The sequence below is a fragment of the Botrytis byssoidea genome (genome assembly GCF_014898295.1).
Source record: "Botrytis byssoidea strain MUCL 94 chromosome Unknown BBYS_001, whole genome shotgun sequence".
NCBI lineage: Eukaryota > Fungi > Ascomycota > Leotiomycetes > Helotiales > Sclerotiniaceae > Botrytis > Botrytis byssoidea.
The window spans coordinates 2,200,501-2,213,966 of NW_024065842.1; the positions used below are offsets into that span (position 1 = coordinate 2,200,501).

General features: G+C 37.2%; 5 protein-coding genes across 5 annotated transcripts; 3 read left to right on the forward strand and 2 right to left on the reverse strand.

Annotated features, from left to right (window-relative positions):
- Nucleotides 1-454: 454 nt before the first annotated feature.
- Nucleotides 455-783, forward strand: EAE97_000661 (uncharacterized protein; the record flags this gene model as incomplete). Its single annotated transcript, XM_038871171.1, has 2 exons — nucleotides 455-492; nucleotides 582-783. The coding sequence occupies 2 exons, from the start codon at nucleotides 455-457 to the stop codon at nucleotides 781-783; spliced, it is 240 nt and encodes a 79-aa protein (XP_038738532.1).
- Nucleotides 784-2,912: 2,129 nt separating this feature from the next.
- EAE97_000662 (uncharacterized protein) lies at nucleotides 2,913-3,494 on the reverse strand (the record flags this gene model as incomplete). The annotated part of the gene is made up of 3 exons (XM_038871172.1): nucleotides 2,913-3,037; nucleotides 3,060-3,354; nucleotides 3,402-3,494. The coding sequence occupies 3 exons, from the start codon at nucleotides 3,492-3,494 to the stop codon at nucleotides 2,913-2,915; spliced, it is 513 nt and encodes a 170-aa protein (XP_038738533.1).
- Nucleotides 3,495-7,182: 3,688 nt separating this feature from the next.
- On the forward strand, nucleotides 7,183-7,649 carry EAE97_000663 (uncharacterized protein; the record flags this gene model as incomplete). The annotated part of the gene is made up of 3 exons (XM_038871173.1): nucleotides 7,183-7,323; nucleotides 7,385-7,511; nucleotides 7,564-7,649. The coding sequence occupies 3 exons, from the start codon at nucleotides 7,183-7,185 to the stop codon at nucleotides 7,647-7,649; spliced, it is 354 nt and encodes a 117-aa protein (XP_038738534.1).
- A 3,044-nt stretch (nucleotides 7,650-10,693) lies between these two features.
- Nucleotides 10,694-11,202, forward strand: EAE97_000664 (uncharacterized protein; the record flags this gene model as incomplete). Its single annotated transcript, XM_038871174.1, has 2 exons — nucleotides 10,694-11,046; nucleotides 11,133-11,202. The coding sequence occupies 2 exons, from the start codon at nucleotides 10,694-10,696 to the stop codon at nucleotides 11,200-11,202; spliced, it is 423 nt and encodes a 140-aa protein (XP_038738535.1).
- Nucleotides 11,203-11,263: 61 nt separating this feature from the next.
- EAE97_000665 (uncharacterized protein) lies at nucleotides 11,264-12,229 on the reverse strand. Its single transcript, XM_038871175.1, has 3 exons — nucleotides 11,982-12,229; nucleotides 11,794-11,849; nucleotides 11,264-11,702 (listed from the first exon to the last, which is right to left on the reverse strand). The coding sequence occupies exons 1-3, from the start codon at nucleotides 12,057-12,059 to the stop codon at nucleotides 11,630-11,632; spliced, it is 207 nt and encodes a 68-aa protein (XP_038738536.1). The 5' UTR covers nucleotides 12,060-12,229; the 3' UTR covers nucleotides 11,264-11,629.
- Between the last annotated feature and the right edge of the window lie 1,237 nt (nucleotides 12,230-13,466).

A 13,466-nucleotide genomic window follows, 5' to 3' on the forward strand; every position in this document is an offset into this window, starting at 1 on the left:
CAAGAAAGCCAGCAAAGTCTTTTCATCCATTTCCATGCCGCAAAATATGCTGTGCAAACTGTTGTGAAGAATGATGGTGAAATTTTCACTGCCATTTAGATGCCGATTCTACGACACAGTAGATACATAGGTACTTGTTCTTTTTCACTCATCTTTGCAAAGGTTTCTGCTCATTCAAACAATGGACCGTAAACCGTCCTAAAGTGTATTTGCATATACTACTGTCAATCATGCCCACCGCTTAGGAACTTCTCAAAGTTGCCGAATCAACAAATCATCTGTCTCGAGTGAAAGCGCCTCCCTGATAGCAGCCATCATCTAGCAATAGGCTTACCTCTGCTTCAAGAAAACTTTTCGAGGAGTACAACACCACCCGAAGTTGAGTCGTACATCTATAATATCGTAAGCCTACATCCTATCCATGAATGAAACTCTGGGATTTGCCTTGATTAATATGGCTATACAGCGTGAGATGTTTTCGCTTGAGCTTGCGTCAGTAAATCCTGGTTTATACACTTTGGCCTTTCACGTCATCCGCAGTACCAGCGATTGATTCGACTGCTCACATCGACACCACTCAGTGGACCTTCTAACGATCTTCGAAACCTTCTCGAAATTTGTATCTGTATTGACCAAGATTTACAAGCTTTATATCGCGATGGTGTGCGTCTAGCTGCCTCTTACGGAACAGATGGCATTCCAGAATATGAAGCTATCGGCCACGCGGTATTTCGAGATCAAAACCGCGTTCTGCCTGGACGTCATGTCCAGGGTATCCAATAGTCCAGACTGCAGTCCAACAATATAAGGGTTTGGATATCTAACAGTAGTTGGAAATTTGAAAGTAGTTCAATATTTTAATCAACTTCAATATCTTGGATGGTTTGAATGTTCTAATTGATTTGGGGATTTAATAATCTTCATCGTTGGACTGCAGTCCGGACTATTGAACACCTTGATCATATCATTAGGAACATATTGGATTTTATACCATCTCTATCCAAGAATGCTGGTGCTTGATCAGCTGTAAACATGAACATGCTTCTGCATATCTTCAATCTTATAGATGCGGAACAGGTCTGCACCAACGTCTTGAAACTACTTCGGCCGGAGGCAGGATCTCTTCTTGCTGGTGCTCAGACTGGAACTACGTAGCCGGGGGAACTCGTGCTTGAGCCTCTGGTGTGCGAGCCAGGAGAATATAAGACGATATACTGGAATAGCGCGGAGAAATTAATTGAGCTGTGGCAGAGAGTAGCTAAGAGGTTGAGTATCAATATCAAAAGTACTGCGGAGTATTATGAGGATGAAGATCCTGAAAGCAGCGATTCGATTAGCTAGCCATCAGGTAGCCTAGTAATAATAACTTTAGTCCTGAATCTAACTTCCAAATTGAAAATGTGTTATACACAGTTCAATTAGACCATTGAAGTTATTTGAAGCGTCTTATTGGGAGTTCACGTCTCTGTGCAAATTAGAAGGGTTCAGTCCCAAGATTCCAATAGCCCTCAATTGCTTTAATCTAATCAATTACTTTCCGATTGTATCATTAGTTCATTTAAGGTTGTACAATGAACTGGAAATTGAATTGAAGATATATATTCCCAAATATTTCAGGTGTAATCAGATCGGAATAACAACTAACATGCTACTCATGACTAATCAGAAAAGGGTTAGGCCGCAAATAAGGCACATAATAGATTACATAAGCATACATGAAATACAACTTTACTACATTTGTTTCTAATGAGATAAACCTTCATCTTTCACTTTGTTCCCGTCGCATACATCATCGATCAGTTACCGTAACAAAAGCGCCATCTGTCCATCGCTATTTGTCCGTCGCTATTTGTCCATCGCTGTTTGTTCATCGCTATTTGTCCATCGCTGTTTCAATTATCCCTTTCTCTCTGTCGCACACCATCTATCGAATACCATAATAAAAGCGCCATCTGTCGATGGAGCCAACAAAATTGCGTCTATAATGTGTTGTGTACAAGAATTGTGTCTTATAGCACCTGCTGTTTAGAAAAATCCCGAAGCTATCTGTATAGCGGTGGTGGTTACGCTCTTTAGCATATACTATTGTGAACAGCTTTAACACAACTCACAGATTAGCTTTCATCGGTCAATCATACGTCTCATTGTATTCCAAGAGCCACGACTGGTTTGAATCCGGCATGGTTGCGAAAGTTAGTGGTTTTTAAATATAATTGCTGTTTAACTATATTTATTTCTGATTATAACTACGGAAGTAGGACATATTGGTTCCGATCAAGGGACTTTAGCTACAAGAACCACCTCTCCTTCGCGAGAGAGTGTTTGTAAAATGGAAGGAATCGTCATCAGACGGAACTTTCACGTTAGGCTCTTGCTCGCATTATAACAAGCAGAATCTCAATTTTCTTATAACAGCAAGCCTGATTCGGACGGCCATGTTCATATCTATTTTTCCCTAAAAGTATCTATCAGGTAATCTTGTACGCGAAAACAAATGGAGATGCTGTTTATTGTTCCTCCGGACGCCAACTTCACAGACTCCTTCACACCTTTTTTGGCATCAGGCATTGATGATTTATCTTTCCCCTACGTGCCATACGTGTAGAATTCCATCTGACTACGAGCGGGTTTGTCGTTTTGAACAAGCGGAAGAAGACTCCTGGAAGTATTACGCCCAAAGATGGTACCTCGAGTGATTTGATCGAAAGACTTAAATCTCTATCCAAAACGAATATCTTCAGTGTATACATCAGCCCAAGTACTTATGCGCAGGTGAATTTCACAAAGCTTCATGCGGATTTAATTACCGCCAAACGCAAAATCAACGTGAAGGAAATGTACATTCAGGGCAAGTGCAAGGTAGGCACACAAGTTACTCTTGCTTCGTGGTCGCAACTGCCGTCTTAAGTTGTTTACTGTTTACTATCTCTTGTGAAAATCTTCAACATGATTTCTTCTCCTTCTTCTTCTTCTTCTTCTTCTTCTTCTTCATACAGTTTCAACCAAACATTTGGCCCAGCATTTATCATTATCAACACTAGCTCTTTTTTTTAAATTACTTTTGAAGATGGCTTCGGTAGCGTTAAAGAGGTGGGGGAGGGTAGTTGGGACGATTGCCGTTGTCTGCGTCTGCGACGCCGGACACTCCTTCAACGACGAGGTCGGCAGACGGGCTGCAACTGTGGTCACTGAAGCCGCAACTGAGTCTGCGAAGAGTGTCTGAGTGTCGGCGCGAGCTGCCACCTGGACCCGGGGTGAAGCTGCAACGACGGCGGAGAGAGCCCGAGCAGAAGTGGCAATTTCCACCTTGGGCTCCTGAGTGTGCAGCAGGGCACGGTAAGGTGATCCCACTGACTATCTTCCCTCAGCAAAAAAATAAAAAAAAATAAAAAAATATTCACTTCCCATATCAAGGCCTCTCCGATATCGAAAGAGAAAGCTGCTGAAATCCTCATTCTCGAGAATCCACTTCCCATATCAAGTCTGGTCGGCATTTCTCTCTGTCTTGATCTCTTGATCTCTTACACATATAATGTCGAAAAACTCACTTCCCATATCAAGTCTGGTCGGCATCTCTCTCTCTTGATCTCTCTTGATCTCTCTTAATCTCTCTTGATCTCTCTTGATCTCTCTTGATCTCTCTCCCTGTTCACACTCGTTCTACTGTTTCGCCACTAGCACTAGCACCAGCAATACCTCACTTTCCTACCCTGGACAAGTGTGTAGAAGATTTTAAGCGGATGGACCACGCACTCAATTAACATTCTTGTATCAAGTTTGCCAATCATTTGAATCATTATATTCGTGGTGTCTATATAAAGGAGATTGAAACTTTATCTACAGTCTGTGGCATTTTTTTGTTTTGCACATGGAGGAAGATGACAGTTCTATTTGGATTGTTTGTACAAGAATGATGGGAATTTTAGCACCATCTGTAGTGTTTATGGTCTTCATGGTGTTGGTGGTTTTTTGTAGTGTTGGTGGTGTTGATAATGTTTTGTGGTGTTGGTGGTGTTCTGTGTTGTTTTGTGGTATATCCGACCTATATGGTGTTTGTAATGTTGGTGGTCTTGTGGTCCAAGTGATCTATGTACAAGAAGGGAAATTGGAGGTTTTGCAATGTTGGTTCTGATGAAAGATTGAGAGAAGGAGAAGTAGATCCCCGGGGTTTTCAGGAGGAGGAACGAGGCTCATATGCAGGAGGACAACGTCAGTAAGGTCTTCGACTCTCGACACCACACTTCGATCTTCAAACAATTCTAGCCCCGACTTTCGAGCAATTCTTAAAATGATACTCGTTGTGTTTCAGACTTTGATATGACATGCGGCGCAGTTGCTATCAATCTCAAAGTTGTTGCGACAGAATCACCCTTGATGGAAAGGCTTCCATCTGAGTTTCACGTGTACTACTCAAGTACTATTTCTTATCCGAAAGTGTCTTGGGGGTCCTCAAAACTTGAAGTGTATTACACTAACGACACTTTGCAGAATTGAGTGCAACTAGTATGAGTGCTATGATGACACTGATCTTTTAGTAAAGCTTTTCACGGCTTGTGGTGTTGTGGTGTTATGGGCTTGGTATGATGAAAAATGAGTAGTGGAGACGTCAGAACAGAACTGTTTGTAGTTAGATGATCATTTAGACGCCAATCCAAAATGCAATAATCTAAAACTCAAATTCGCTTTGCTCGCTGATAGACCTAGGCCTTTCGAAGTATGTCTTAACTTGGAGCTACCGTACTAGTGAATATGAATCATACTAGATAATATAGGAAAAATCCCCCTCATACCATACCCAAACTTTTCCATCAGAACCTCAGCACATTGATTTGATTGCTAGCCTCTAAAAATGATCCTTACAGAACTTGAATTCCTGGAGCTTCAGTTCTTTCTTAAATTTTGATTCTGCAAGCCAATTCCTAGGGACTAAAGTTGCAAATGCTACAATGGGAATTAGGCCGGTCCCACGCGAATCTCCAAACACCGATCAATGTTTGATTGTATCATATACAGTTGATGGATTGAATTATCGGAATTGGAAGGTTGTATTGGGTCATAATCAGGTAGGTATGGCGAGTTGCATATCGGAATTTTAATATTTGTGGCCAGAAGAAACTTTCGAGTGCGCGGGGTATATAGCGCTTATGATTCGTTGACTACCGAACCTCCTAAGGTCATCTTATACAGACCGTATTCTTTTGGAAAATTGGAACAGCGCTAGCAAGGGTGTAGTAATTTAAGCTCATCGTGGGTTAGGATTACGACATAACTGGGGTTGTCTGATTCGTTTCCTTATTGGATTATTCATTAAATACTTTGAAATTCTATTTAGTACTTTTATTTTGAGGTGTTTTACCCCATTTGAAAGCAAGCTAATTGGCTCTGAAACAACCTTAAAGTAATTATCCTTGCTAGCGCTGTTCCAATTTTCCAAAAGAATACGATAGCTATGTAGTTATCTGGTAAGATTGTATAATAATATAATGACATGAGAGTGATTTTATCAGATAATTAGGGACAATCATAGGGCCTTGAAAGGGAGGGAGAAAAATGAATTTTATTATAATGAACATGATTATCATTGGACTAGTCATACTTCGAAAGGCTCTAGTATTAAGCTAATTCTGTATTATATATGTCTCTTCAAACTAATATCTTCCTCTACTGTCGAAAACTAATTAATGAGTACTTGTAAACTTAAATCTTCTAAAAAACCTTTTTAAAACCTCCTAAAACCACCTAATAAACCATCTAATAAACTATTTAATTTATCAAATTATCTATAGATTTGGATTAATTAATTCTATCCTTCTAATATTTAGCTTTTAATTTTCGATGACCCCTTCTATAAGTATTTAGGTCCGATTTGCTTATATGCGATAAGCAGGCTATAAGATAATTAATACATTTGATATATAATTAAAGTATTTAGAATGATTTGATTGGTTAATTTAATAATTCTTAAGACTTATATATAATCAATTAGAAACTGTGAATATTCTAATTGGGCTAATGTTTGACAAATCCCGAAAAACTGAATTTGATTTATTGAATTGAACGAAAACTGATTGAAATGTAGGTTTTAATTATATCGAAAGGCAAGACAAAACCTAAAAAAGAATCTGAAATGTAAATCTACTAAATTGATTTGTTGAATTTTTGAAATTCGAAGAATACCGAAACCGAAAACGGGAATTCCTTCCTACATAGTTCATTAGAAAAGTGGATTTTATTATAATGGATATAATTATTATTGGATTAGTTATACCCCGAAAAACTCTGGCACTAAGCTAACTCTGCACTATATATGCCTCTTTAGGCTAGCACCTTCCTCTGAGGGGGATGAAGAGGGGGAAGGGCGGGGGTCATAAGGGTTCGAATCGTCATACTTCAGAAGAAGGAGCTAGGTTTAGCGCAATGTTGAAATCCTACGTCATATGCGAATCCTTTTACAAAAGGCTTGATATAATGATTTTCTCGCATGCTCTAGAACATTGAAAAGTGCGACAGTTTGCCTCAGATGAACTGCGAGAGCAGGGTATACAAGATATCCTTAGGATCTAGGACTCAAAGAATATGATCAAATCGTTCATAGAGTGTTCGCCTATATTAGCTATGTATAAATAGCGAGTATGTACATGCGATCGCATGGCGATTGAGTGCGTTTCATGACAAAAAGGGTGTATATAGAAATAAAAGCATGCGAAATACTTCATGAGTTAGAGTTTGAACCAAGACAGACCAAGACAAACCATATGTCACAAACACCTACTAGAGCATGCCGATGAAGAGATCGTTCTTATAGGTGTGCAAAGGGTGTAGAATTATCAATGTTATGGATCTAGAATATGTGTCCATTCACTAAAATTGCACCTTTCATATGCATCCCTAATACCTCGAAATTCACGTGCACACGCTAGACTAATATTAAAGTATTGCTTAGTTTAAGCTAGTCTTGAACTAAGATATCACCTAAACACATGATAGACGTCACAACACACAAGACTACTGACAACCTAAAACCAAGAGAAATTCACACATATATATATATGGACAGACTTTCTTCTCATACCTTTCTTCAAACAGCTTTTGCTTTCCTATCATTCAAACCTACTATCAAATCTTTCAATTCGCTTCAGACAATCAAACAATTGATGATTCATACCTGGGTAATTAACAATCATGTCGGCACGTGTAGCATTTAGGAGAATGATTCCCTTTGCCGGGGTCGCGACAACCGCAACGTTAGCTTGCTACGGCGCCAATCGTGTCCTTGCCTTCGAACGTACCCCGGCGAAACATTCTACATTAAAGAGCCATCGAGTCAGGCATTGAATCGGTAACCCTTGTGATGCTTTATCGGAATTTCAGACCAAGCTGGCAGATAGTTTGTGCTGCAAGTGCCTACGGCGTTTACAGCGGTTTCTGCAAAGAAATGTGCACCATAATCTTCGATGGTTGCAAAGGAGAATGGGACAGGGTCAAAGTGGTAGATAAGGCTTCAAATTTGGGTATGTTTTCACATCATTGATGAGATCATCAGTTACTGACTGATATTCTTAGAACCCGAGACGAGAAATCACTTGATGGTGAAGATAGCTCTGTTGAGGACACTACCTCATAGTGTGATACCATGGAGTTATCTTTAGACTAGAATGGGTACCGGCGTAACGGATGGAGGTCTTTTGGGAGGTGTCATTGACATGTGGTGCTGGATGCTGGGATATAGCGAGCGATATCTTATAACAATCTGTACACTAGTATCAGGCATAGCAAGGCGAGATCTCCATTGGAAAATGATTCAATCCTCAATTCCTCTCCTTCTTTGAAGTCTTCTTTGAAATGTGATACATAGAATGAAATACTCGTATTTAAACATTACGAGGTTCTTTTAATTACATACCAAGCGCAAGGTTGCGAGACTCATCCATGGTCTTGATCATCAAAAATAATGATGTGGTGTGAGGTTCAAGATAGGGGAATTGTAGATTAACCTTGTGTTCACGTGATGTCTCATTCTATATTTGTACCGAGGCCTATAAGGACCATTTTGCTTATACGGAGGTTGACGGCGTAAGTATTGTAAAACACACCAAAATGCGACCGAGCTTTTCCCCATTTTTATCATTTTGACCAATCATATCATCACACTGGTTGAAAATTTATATGGTGAACTTTAGATGGTGAAAGTATTGTAACTTTCTTTTAATTCTAACCAAATTATTTAAATTTATGAAAATTAATATTTTTCTTTTTGGAAATTCTATTTTAAGTTTATTTAGAATTAATTAAAAACTTCAAAAGCTTTAAAAGCTTTAAAATTATAAAAATTGAAAAAAAGAACAAAAAGTTTCAAAATTTGAAAATTTGAAGGGAATGACTGAATATCTAGTAGAATTAGTTAAAACAGTATTAGAATACTGTAAAATAGTATCTTTTATTAAAAATAAGGCTTACAAGACTTATCTCATCAACTACTATATACCAAAAATAGAAATCTATATGATGTAAAAAAAATCAATAATTTGTATAGTGTGGCCATACTATCGAGGCCTGTAACGATTATTTAACATAAACCCCAAAAATAGATTTTTACTTAAGCTAAAAACGTATTTAGAATTTAGAGATATATTTATATTAAAATAAGTTTCAATTCAGTATATAACCTTAAAAGAATGAATAAAATAAAAAGAAAGAAGATATTATTATTAATTAGGATTCAAGAAATCAATTGATATAACTTTTTTTCAAATTTTTTATTATTATTGAAGTATTTGAATAATTTCAAATAGAAATTCAATTTCAACATTTCAATTTTAATTATTCAAATGCTTTTATATTGAATATGAATTTTAGTTTTTGAGACAAATCAAAAATAATTATATCAATCAATTCCTTGAATTCTAATTGATAATAATATCTCTTTTCTTTTTATTTTATAAAATGTTTTAAAGTTATATATTAAATTAAATCTTTCTTTTGATATTTAAGATATTAGTTTAGGTTTAATTATAAAGTTTAATATTTAAAATGTCAATATAAAATAATATAGTCAATTAAATAGAAATATATTATACTAGTTTTTATAATTTCAGAGATTTTCCTGGGTTAAAAGTAGTGTCTCTATAGGTTATATTCGGTATGACTATAGGGTCGCTATAATCGATTAGGGTGGTTGTATATAAGATGTTGTTTATAGCTACTTTATAGGCTTTCTTTATAACTATCATCTCTTCTTTTATTTTCTGAAGTTGGTGAGCTAGTAATATAATCTTTTCATTGGATGATCGCGTTTGGATCACTTATGTATTAATGTCGATATCTTGAAGGAATTGATTAATATCGATACTCGATTGAATTGAGATCGGGCTATATAGGTTCTGATTTTTTACGCCTTTAAGCATTCATTTTATTGAAATTATAATACTATTGATAGTTGATTGTAGGGTTATTAGAATAGAAAAAGGATATTGTTACTAGCATACTACTTAGTATCATATATATATGATTTCCAACAAGAGTAATAGTTAATAAATTGCTCTATTTGGTTGAATGAAAAGAATTGTTAGAATAGATATTAGTAATAAATCAACTATGTATAATGTAGTACAAAGACTTTTCATTAATTCTCTTAAATTATGAAAATTATACAATTTATATGTGTACGGATCCTATTCGATATGAGGTAGGCTCGAAGGCCTACCATCACATGTTGTATTGAGTCCCCTAAGCTCACAACCGTGATAGTTTTATTCTATATAAAGCTTTTTTTCTCAAAATTAGAAATATATATTTAATATATTAATTCTTCTAATATTATTACTTTCTACTCTATGCTTCTCATATTATTCCCTATAGAGAGTTATACTTAAAACAAATAATAAGAATAGTAAGAATAATAAGAATAATAAGAATAATAAGAATAATAAGAATAATAAGAATAATAAGAATAATAAGAATAATAAGAATAATAAGAATAATAAGAATAATAAGAATAATAAGAATAATAAGAATAATAAGAATAATAAGAATAATAAGAATAATAAGAATATAAGAATAATAATTTAAATTCAAGTATAGTAAGGATTAGGGGCTTAGGGGCTAGCCTTTATATATATTGTATTATATTATAATAAAATTTAAATTAGAATTAGAATTTATATATAATACTTTGTATTATAATAATGTTAGTTGTTGGGAGAAAAGAATTCAAAATTTACAAATTCATAGAGTTTCAAAATTATTATAATAATTAAAAAGAAAAAAAGAAATTCTATAAATTTATAGTCTGAAAATTCTTTTTCCCCAATGGCTAGTATTATATTTATTTTTATAATTATCAATTATTTATTTAATTATTATTATTTTTGATTGTTTTTTTAGTTTTATTATCCCTATAATACTGTTTTTATAGATTCTAATACTAATTCCTTAGGTTTATCTTATAATCCATATTGTAGTATATACCTCTATAACATTAGATAGATTCTAAGTTTATAGAGTTTAGATGGTACTATGTATTTAAGAAATGAACCTGCTGACTCAACACGCTTATTTTCTTAAATGAAGCAACGCAAGCTGATACAATGCAAACTGTTGGTCCCGCTGTTGTGATGCCTTCAGACCCATGATCTGATATCAGAACTCAACACTCATCACTGCAACAAACTTCAAATTCCCAAGTTTCTTCAAAATGACCAGTGCTCCTTCAGTTCTCCCGCTCGAAGCAACCTCATTTGCAGTTCGAGAATATGTTTCTCACATACTTTATAGTGATTACGATGTCCCAAAGTATGAGGTCGAGGACCTGGCCGCGCAATGGAAATATGGTCGCGGGTCAGAGCTCAAAACCTTTGACGTCGATACCTCCCACCCACTCACTCACCCGTGGACCTACCCAGTAATCCAATCCAATCCACTCAACTCTAACTCTCACACCCAGGCTAAACCGACGCACGCACACACGTTGCGTGAAGTCTGTGCCCATCCATACTTCGACATGTTCGCAACTTTAACTTCAATTTTTGCAACTCTATTTCTCACGAGGTAAGTAGGTACCTAGGTACTTCCTCTAGTCAGGTACGAGCGGTGAGACTAAAATGAAATGAAATGAAACGAGCAAATAAATAAAGGGTTGCGAAATCGAATGGAAGGGAGTGGAAAATCGCTCATATTGTGGATTATCGTGGAGAAAGAAGGTAGGATGGGAATGGGAATGGGAATGGAATGGAATGTGATAATACATGCACGGAATGAAATGATGAAGTAAAAACGTAGAAATTCATAAAGGATAAAAAATCAGATATAATATTTGGATATTCGCAAAATACATTTCTGCTTGTTCCTCATCCAGCAGAAAAATCTACCCATCCTGCATCATACTAATCGCATTCATCGACCCCAATTCATCATCCGCGTAAAAACATCGAAATTCATAGTTTCCCCTCTCATCCCGTATCCTCTACTATCGCATTCATATCTATAACTCCATCGCAATATACATCCGCATCCGCATCCGCAAACAACCGGGTATCAATCATCTCCACTCCATCGCAGTAGGTGTACGATCTATATTCTAGATACATATATGTATGCATCTCTCTGTGTATATATCCCCATAGAAACGCGTTTAACAACAGCACTCCTCACAAATCAAACAAGCGCAGACTTCCTCGAGGAGACAGCAGGCGAGACATGCTTCGCTGTTTGGGGAACATGGTTAGTGTTTTGTTCTTTTTGACAGATTGGATGAATGGGATTGTAGGAGAGAGGAAAGGAAGGTAGAAAACATACCAGCATCCACCACCACCACGCATCGATACATCGGCGCTCATACCCTCATTTTGACGCTGTGAAAATGTTAGTTGGTGTTTGGTAATTATACATTGATTTGTTTTATTTGATTGAGGCTGGCGTTTGCAAGATAGACATCGAGATTGAAAACGGGAGATCGGGATATGATTGAGAAGGGAGAGACAAACAGGTTGTTCGGTGATGGGACCATTGGTAGTGGACATCTCCATCTGTTGAGCTTGGGGTTGTTGGGCTTCGAAAGGCATTTTGATTAGATGGTAGATGGTAGATGGTAGATTGGTGATTGAGATGGAATGAGTTGAATTGGTTCTTTGAAAGTGGTATATGGAGTGATTATATATCAAAGGTAGAGATTGTTGATAAGAAGAGAGAGATATAAAATAGAAAGCAGGAAGGAAGGAAGGGGTTTAAAAGGTAAAACAAGCACATACATTGGGTCGGTCATTCACTAAATTGCACTTTATTCATAGATTTATTTTTACACCCGGCACCCTACCACCTACCTACTCGTAGGTACCATCGTACCATGCATGCACATTGCCCACCTGGAGGAGAATCAATGGATCATTTCCCCATTCAGTAAGTACAGGGCTGGATTGTCATATGGCATGACCCCCTGATATACCTTGTTGACCCAATCTTGAACCCAATTTGTATTATTCATGACTGCAGGTGTAGCCACTCATCTACTCACCCACTCACCCACTCACCCACTCACTCCATCCATCCGCCACAATCAAACCTCGGTGATGTTATCAGTTATGTCGCTCAGCTCGTACTTGAAGGCTGTGTTTTGCTTCTCCCTCTAGAGTCCCGCACGTCCTCTGTATGGAACCCTCAAGGGAAATCGTATCAGACTTCTAGAAACGGAATACGCGTAGAGAGATCTAAAGTCACAAAGCCCCAGTGTAAATTAATCAGATACGTAACTTTCCACATTTCATTCAAAGGGCATTCGTGCGAGTCGAGCTTGGTGTTTCCGGGGTTTCGGCATTGTGAACAGGGGAAGGTAACAGGCTTATCCTGAATGTCTTTCGTGTGCAGTGTCATCTCTTCAGCCACTTTAGTTTGAGTGATAGGTACGTACCTAGGTAGTAATAAATATACTTTGTGGCATTCCGGCAGATGTATTGCGGTATTGTATGTGAAGTTACTCCCATCAATCAATCGATTAGTCTCCGCGTAATGCAAATATCCAACCCTCGATGTTTTATATCTTGGCTGCCCTCAAAAGGAATCAAAAACATAGAAAGAAAAAACGTCATAAAGCGAAACTCCCGGCTTGGAAATCCCTTGGGTAAAAGTCTTGAAGCTTATTTTTTGGTCTCAGTTTGAAGCCAAGGAGCCAAGCCCGTTCTTCCAGTTGCTAGACTGGAGGATAGATTAAAGATGAGTCAGCAGAGAAACAGGGGGTTGATACGAGCTGGTACGAAATTATACGAAATTATGATTTTCGAGGAGGATTTGATTTGGATTGCTGAGAAGGAAGGATGAATTCCCCGGGCCTGTTCTGTTTGAGAAATCGTCCGCAGTATAGAGGCATTGGTGGCCATGTCACTCGTTAGATAGAGGTGAATTACGATAGATTAACACGTGTATCCCCTTCAATAGAACCACTTCAACATCATGAGGAAGACTGATTTGTAGATCTT